Below are 7,929 nucleotides of genomic sequence, written 5' to 3'. Positions count from 1 at the left end.
TCCTGGGAATGGCTCACTTAACTGATCCAGCCCTGATAACCTCTGTAGTTAACCACCATGTGGCTATGGCAGTGATCACGCCTGTCAGTGTCAAACGGTTCTGTGTGTTTATTAAGCAAGAAATGAGATCTAAGAGGGCTGAAAGTTGCTTTGAATTATAAATGACTAAAGTCAAAGTCTTAGATTTTGATTTTGGCCCCTTTAACTAACTGTGACTCAAGGATGTAACATCTTTCAGCCTTGGTTCCTCATTTTTAAGATAAGAGAACTAAGGTAACATCTCTAAGGTGACATTTATCTCAAATTCTAAATATAGAAAGTTAATGGGCACAAAGATGATTATCCTCTGGGCTTCCTCTGACCACAGCTCAAATGGGGAGAACCCCTCTTCCTGCAGTGTAGATGCCATAGCCACATTTTCTAACTGACTCCTGTATTCTAATTGTTCTGCCTGGCCATTCTAGGACAGTAATTTTTTGTGAACTTCAAGTATCATGTTTTAGAAACAGTTTTACTTTCTGGAAAGGAAAATTTAAGAGAACTTCCAAAGACTGTCTTGTATGTTTTTCAGTTTATGTTTAAATAAATCTTCAGGGACCCTATGGGGATGAGGGGTGGGAAGGAAGAGTGGCTCGCTGTCATGTACAGTTCCCAGCAAAGACATCACTGGAAACCTGGAGCTACACTGACTCAGCTGGCAAAGAGAGAGGGCCTTATCTCAAGTAGTTACAGATACCACCATCTCTACAGCACTCTGTGATAAAGTGGCTGCATTCTTACTGAACCAAGGCGTGAGAATTCTCAGAGAAGTCTTCCCTCTCAGTCCCTGTTGCTACATAAAAGAAATGCAAAAGGAAGAGCCTTGTACTTTGAGAGAAGCACTAGGCTCCTTTCAAACTATGACTAAACATTGTGATGCATTTAATATGAACAAAGGCACAAAAAAGGATTTGCCAAATTCAGTCAGCCAGTTACAAACTGAACTGCATTAGAATTCGCAGCTGTTTATCCAAACTTTTGTGCCATATGGCTCAGGCTCAGGGCCCTCTCTATTCTCAATTTTGTTCTTCTTACAAAGTACAGACCCTGGGCCAGCTGGTGGCATGGTGGTTAAGGCAGCTGGATCCCACCACACTGGGCGCATGTGTGTGCATGCCCAAAATCCTGAAGGGAGTGAAGAGATGAAGGAGAAGGGACTGTGGCTTGACCATGTCCCCAGGGGGTACTTTGTCCCTCTGCCTCTGTCTCTCTCCTATGAGCACATGCCTGGCAAATTTAAAAAAAGAAAGAAAGAAAGTACAGATCATGACTACATGTGGTTTGCCTCATAGGTCATAACCTTCTTGTGACAGAACAACCAGCAAGGAACAGAGTAAGCAGTCCTCTATATTTCCCCAGTCTCCAAAAAAGCCTTTTCAGAAACAAAAGCAAAAGGTTCTATCTTACCTGTCGATGACTAAGTTCCCATCATTGTTGCGGATCCCTGCCCACATGTCCCACAGCTCACTCTCAGAGGGTCGAGTGTACGGCCCAAAGACTGGGGTGAGACTGAAAGAGTCCAACAAGCAGAAAGATAAGTGTGAGAGCTCAGAATAATAAACATGACTGGAATCTCAGAGGTCATGCGATCTGTCTCTGAACTGATTTATGAATTCCTTTTACCACTTCCCTGGCAAGTGGCCAACACCTTTGCTTTAACATATCAAACCTAGGATTTGGCCCAGAATCGTAATGGCAGCAACTCTTCACTGTTTTGTTCCCAGGCCACAGTCAGTCTGACAGTGACTTACCCTCGGGAGAATACAAAGAAGTTCATCAACCGAGTGAGGATGGGTGACAGCACACCTCCATCTTTGAGTAGCTGCAGGTAAATAAGTCAAAGTAAAAATCAAGACTCCAGAGAAAGATCACAGCTTACCAGAAAAAATGTTTTCACCAGGAGCTAAAAAATAACTCTAGTCAAATCCCCTGCTATTGAAAGCTTTGGTATTTGGCTCTTTAATTTCTGTTTTTGCCTACCCACATTATTTCATGGAAGATAAATTTATAATCTTCTCCTTTAAGATTATATTTGTACACTAACTTTAAACTCATATATATTTAAGCTTAGGCTAGGATCCCAATGTGTTCAAACACTATGCTTCAGATAAATCTCTACATAGCTGGATTTCTCCAAATATTTATTGATCTCTTACTAGAAATCATTTTAGGTTTTACAAAGAGGTGACTTTGATGGCCTTATTTGCCTAACAAGGGAAAAAACCAATTTCCTAATGTCAGTTCAAAAAGATCATTTTAACTATGGCCCATTATAACAGGGTTGGTCCTTAAAAGGTCCCCACAATGTTTATGTCAACACAAATATTAAAACTAAAGATTTATTGAAGTAGCCAACCTTTTGGAGAAGGAGAGGACGGTGAGTCTCAGGAAAGATACCTATAGGAGAAGAGACTTCATCTTAATCATTGGCTAACAAATTAAGTTCAAATGTAAGCCCCTTATTGGAGACTTTGCACCCTATTTACTATCCCCTCTAGGGCCTATACTATCAAAACAGAATTACAAATAAAACTGTAAGGCTGTTATCTACTTCTTCAGAGAATTGTATGTTTAACTGGTCTAATTCGATCTCACTAGAATTAACTGCCCACATTTCAAAGGTAGAGGAACAATTTATGTTGTCATCCATAATGTTGGTGACTGGACACTGACTTCCCTTACTACTGCCTCCCAGTGCTCAGAATTTGGGCTGCAAAAATAAAACCAAACCAAACCCAAAGGTCTTTTTAGGCAGAACGGGTCCTAAAAGTACCTAGATTTCTTTTTCATTTTTCTCCAAAATCAGTGGGAAAAAGCCATGAGCATCACTGATAAAGGGACAGAAAGTCTAATCAATGTAAGCACTTCCCTTTGTAATTCTGTTTTATTTTATATATTTAAAACATCATTTTGAGAAAGGGTCCATTAAATCACATTGGACCAACAAAGCAGCTCATGACACAAAAAAGGTAAAAATTAAAATCTAGTTTAAATGTGTAAAAATCCCTTGGTTTAAATGCCTTTGCTTGCAATACCATCAGATTACTATTTAAATAGTAATACTATTTAAATAGTAATAGTCACTGTGATATCTAGAGGTGGCCCTTCAGGTTACATCATGCTTTCCACCTACCGCCAAGGCAATTACCTCCATTTGACAAACAGAGACTCTTTATGGTAAGCCGACCAGAACGGTTCTGCTTGTACCTGGAACAGGGTATGAGAAAACACATATGTAGCTGAGCAGACTTAATACCAATACAGTGGCTGTAGACAAACTCCCAAGAGGGAAAAAGGCTAGAAGGATTTCAGAACAGTGCCCCTCCCCAGCATCCTAGGCTAGTGCACCTGGGAGGACTCCAGTTGTCTGGGCTTGACTAACCTATAGAGCAGCTCCTGAGCAACAATATCTCCATAATCATGAGACAGGAGGTTGATTCTGCGGTTTTGGAGCCCCAGATGCCGCAAAAGTGCCTCCACGATGCTGGCCTGCTCAAATATGGAATAGTGATGTGGTCTCTAAGGAAGGGAAAGCCCAGAGACACAGGATGAAGTCATGGGTACAGCTCACTCTGCTGGCCCCACCCTCCGGCCATACCCACTCCCACCCCTGACACCAGTCCACACAGGTGCTGCTTACCGGTTTATCACTGAAGCCAAAACCTAAGAAATCAAGGGCAACTACTCGATGAAACCTCAGGGTCAGGCCTTCCCAAATCTACAAGAAAGGAGGATGGTTTGGACTTTCTGCTCATGCCTTTTCCCTCCCGACCTATAGCACAGGAGCTTCATCCCTATCTCAGCTCAACAGACTTCAGCAAAGAGGAAAACCATGAATCACCACAGGCCGTGCAAATCATCCTCTTGGAAAATACCTTATTCCTAGTAATTAAACTCTACCAAGGGAGGAACTCCAGCATTTTAAACTTGGCAGTAATCCTTTCCAGATTGCCAAAGAGCTTTTTTTATTCCCTTCTAGTAAATGAGAAACAGTTAGACGTTTAATGCTGTTTTATTAAGCAGTTCAGATTTGCAAGAACCTTCTTGTGCTGACAACAAGATCCTCGATTTTGGATTTTCTAAGACATAAAAGAAGACTTCGAAGCAGGACTTCATTACCTTATACCAGTCATAGCTGGATGTTGGGAAGCCATGTAAAAGCACAACGATCTCCGGGCTTCCAACCACACCCACGGAATCTGGGGAGAAGGAGAGAACAGTTAGGCTCCACACCTATAAAAAAGAACCTAGAAGGTATTCAAATATAAGTAATCTGGTACAAAGGACTTGACCAAATTGATGACATTAAAAGGATACATTTATATTTTTATTTATTTTGCTTCTATCTGGTTTTTAGACAGAGTTCCACTGTGCCATGATCCTCCTTCCTCGGCTTCCTGTAGCTGGCACCACAGGGTGTGCCACCACACCCCGCTCTTTCGGCCGGGGCTCCCTGTGTTATCCACACTGGCAGTGAGTTCACGCTCATCCTGCCTCGGCCCTCGGAGTGGCTGGGACCATGGGCACATACCACTGTGCCTGGCTTTCTGTTGCATTCCTTTTTAAAATGTCAGCTTACTGTTTCAGGTAAGAAAACATTTTTTCCTCTCAATCTATATATTTAAAAGTTGTCAACAGCACACTTTACGTGGAAATACTCAAAGGTGGAATGCTTTCAAGTTTATTCCCATTTCTCCCTTTATTCTGTATAATGACCGTTAATATCCAAATTAACTTTTCACACTAAAAAGTGAACTTTCACAGTCAAAAGTATACACCCACAATACAGAAGCTACGAGTCCTTTGTGCCCTGTCATTAACAGCCTCACAAAAATTCTCTGAGGATATTTTTTGATGAAAGCCTCAATTTATGCTGTTTGTCCAGAACTTTTTTATTTCAGTAGATCCTCAATCCAGTATCAAAAGCATAATGCTCAAGATTGTTAATAAAATGTTATTAACTATAAAAAAGGGTTAATCAATAAAGACATGAATTTTTTAAAGCACAACACTATGGAATCATGAACTATTTTTAAGTTACTCAAAAATGTAGATGGTAAAACAGCTTGCTAATGCTTTTAGATTACAACGAATGCGTTCATAATGTGCGCTGCCAGTGTCGTGCAAACTTGGTAATGAGATTTTAAAAGATAACTTCGTTAAAAGCAGCTAAACATTTTATATACTCTAGCTTATGAGTCTTACTCATTTCTTTTACACAAGTAGCACAGATCGAAAGTGTAAGGAAGAAATAAACTACATATGTAAAACTTTCCCTTCAACAGTATTTTATAACATTGAAACACTGGAAACAGCGCAAATAACCAACATAAAGCAAATCATTTACTTACTTAATTGAAGCTAGCAAATGAGAGAAGGTCAGGAGCAATAATGAAAAACGGTTTATGACAAACATTTTTCGTTATTGCTCTTGATCCTCGCCCAAAAGAAATCTTCTCCAATCTGTCTCTGAATTTCTTCACCTGGAAAAAGAGATTAATGGCACCTATCTTCAAGTGCTGTTATAAAGATTAAATGAAACCATGAGGGTAAATATAACTCAATTCCTGGCATATGTAATCACTTGATAAGGAGCAGTCATAATAGTAATTATCATTAGCAAATTAATTTGTACTAATTAAGTGTAAGACTTAAATCACATTTAGTTACACATATAGCAGATAGTCTTTATAGAAAATAAATGAAATCAGGGATGGGGAGAGAACATCAACACAGTTACATCTGTGAATATTATATATATTCCCTGACACTAGAGGCACTCAAAAGCCAAACTCATCTCTGCATACAAAATGGGCTGTGAAGAAAACGTATACTAAAAAGTCAGGTCTACAGAGATTGGAATCTCAATGCCCACCTTCCCAGGAATTTTTTTTAGTTTCTCTGCTATCAAGTGAATAAGAGGAACGAGTCCATTCTTAGAGACAAAGGGGTGACTCCCCTCCATCGGTAGACACAAAGCAAGCACCTAAGCTAGGACCTACATGGTCTACCACGCAGGGGGTCCCTACAGTCCAGTTCTTACCTTGGTAGAAGATGCGCAGTCCCTTGTAGGTAAAAAATTTGCCTGAAGACTTCCAGGAGTGAAGAGCAGGAGAAAGCTGAGGGGGCGGGATATGCAGGTACGCGGCCAGCAGTGGCACCGCCAGCAGCCCCACCTGGACCCACCACTCCCTCATCCTGTAGGAGAAGCAGAGACCTGCGGTCAGCAGTCGGGGTCACGGGCATTCTATGAGCCAGCTGGGAAGATGGGCCAGGACACTGCTGCCACACAGTGACTACACTGCCCACACGGACTGTGGCAGTTTACCAAGAACACGATCGCCAGACAGCCTGCTATGGCCGTCGTCATTTGCTCGCCATTCTAATTTTAAGGAAGAAAATGCATTCTTTCAATACACAGCCCTCTACCTCAGCTCTCCCACTATAACCCTTGTGTTTATCCCAATATCAGCTGAAGAGGTGTTAGGGAAATTAAAGGGAAATTACATAAATATTATAAACCCTTCCGCTGGGCATTTATCAAGGCTTCCCAGGTAAAGATAGAGATTCCCTTCATATTTACTCTAAAAGCTCTACCACCTACTCAAGTCCCCGCCAGTACAATGTATATAGATAGGTATGTGTGTGTATACATATGTGTGTGTGTGTCACACACTGAGGTTTTAAGAGCACCAACACAAATAATACATATGCAGTAACATATCACATGTCCTTAATGGAGACCTGGTCCTGATCTGAACCCTCTGGCCCAAGTGAAGCCCCATTTCATAGTATCTGAATGTGGGCTGAGAAGCTTCTCGGGGATATCTGAAAGAAAGATAGAGATACTGTATATTCCAGCATAAGCGGCTTTGGCACAACTGGTATCTAATCTCTTGAGAGGTCGGGGCAGATGGTATTTCTGTTCTTTTTAGCACTCTTGAGAAAGTTCCCATTTATTCTGTTTCTTAGGACTTACCCCCCACCCCCACCATCCCACCCCTAAATGAGACAGGTCACACCCAGCATGTAGAAATCAGTTTTGTCTTTAGAAGGAGAGCCTTGATTTGTACACCCAACTTTTGATGCCTGGGAACTCAAAATCCAGGTCTTTATCCACACCAACGAGTGCTAAACAGGAATTAGAAACGGCTCCCTCTGTCTCGAGTTCAGGACTCCTGATGGTCACTGGGAAGAGAGTGGAAGTTCCCTCAAAACAGAATAGAGATAGTATTTTCCAAAACTAAAGTTGTCAAGCAAATAAAGCGGTAAAGGAAATCCTGAAGCCCTGGTGGAAATGGCTTTGTATCTGTACACACACCTTTCCACCATATTACCTGTCATCTGGTTACAATCCCTACTCATAGCAAACTCATAAAATACCTATTTAAAAATATGTAACTGAAAATAAACCTGTGGTTCCAAATTGATAGCGTAACAGTGTTCTTGAAGAATCAGCTCCTCTGCCTATTCTTTAGGCATTACTAGGACAGTAATTTTTTTCTTCCTACCTGTCTAAAGGAGTCACAGTGATTAGGTTCTACCCTTCAAGATAATACTAGAAATGGTTTTTGAGAGTGCCTGAACATGATGGTTCTATCAGTTCTCACCCCACGGCAGTAGCAGGCTACATCCCTACCTCCTTGAAAGGTAGGATGACAAAAGCATTAAGCTTCGATGATCTTTTCTCAGCGCCCTCTTCCTACAATTCACACTTCCACGTTCGCATTTCATTACTGCTCGCCCCATGCTTCAGGTCCCATTCATTCATAGGTTCCTGCAGCTGGATCTCTGCAGTGACTCAGCAGAGAGCCAGGGAGGGACCTCCAGAGCAGCAAACAGCAGGGGAGGCTCTGCGCTGGTGCTGGGGGGGGGGGTTGGAAACAAAAC

The 7,929-nt window shown here is 41.6% G+C and overlaps 1 protein-coding gene and 1 non-coding gene across 7 annotated transcripts in view; both read right to left on the bottom strand.

The window, feature by feature from the left end:
* MEST (mesoderm specific transcript) overlaps positions 1-7,929 on the bottom strand; it is a 25,097-nt gene that overhangs the window by 3,244 nt on the left and 13,924 nt on the right. For 4 of the 6 annotated variants that reach the window (XM_006158837.3, XM_006158836.3, XM_027775877.1 and 1 more), the window contains exons 2-9: positions 6,083-6,237; positions 4,159-4,238; positions 3,680-3,757; positions 3,422-3,558; positions 3,188-3,246; positions 2,396-2,436; positions 1,791-1,861; positions 1,447-1,548 (exon numbers count right to left, since the gene is read on the bottom strand). In XM_006158837.3, the coding sequence (XP_006158899.1) occupies positions 1,447-1,548; positions 1,791-1,861; positions 2,396-2,436; positions 3,188-3,246; positions 3,422-3,558; positions 3,680-3,757; positions 4,159-4,238; positions 6,083-6,236 (722 nt within the window). In that variant the 5' untranslated portion in view covers position 6,237. Of the gene's footprint in view, positions 1-1,446; positions 1,549-1,790; positions 1,862-2,395; positions 2,437-3,187; positions 3,247-3,421; positions 3,559-3,679; positions 3,758-4,158; positions 4,239-6,082; positions 6,238-7,678; positions 7,904-7,929 lie in introns of all 6 variants that reach the window. The other 2 variants (XM_027775876.1, XM_014591721.2) reach the window with 1 other exon arrangement.
* MIR335 (microRNA mir-335) lies at positions 5,417-5,474 on the bottom strand. The gene has a single exon (NR_129508.1). It is a non-coding gene; the product is annotated as a microRNA mir-335 (primary transcript).

Source organism: Tupaia chinensis, unplaced genomic scaffold, assembly GCF_000334495.1.
Source record: "Tupaia chinensis unplaced genomic scaffold, TupChi_1.0 Scaffold000610_1, whole genome shotgun sequence".
Taxonomy (NCBI): Eukaryota; Metazoa; Chordata; class Mammalia; order Scandentia; family Tupaiidae; genus Tupaia; species Tupaia belangeri.
This window is presented reverse-complemented; position numbering and strand designations above follow the sequence as displayed.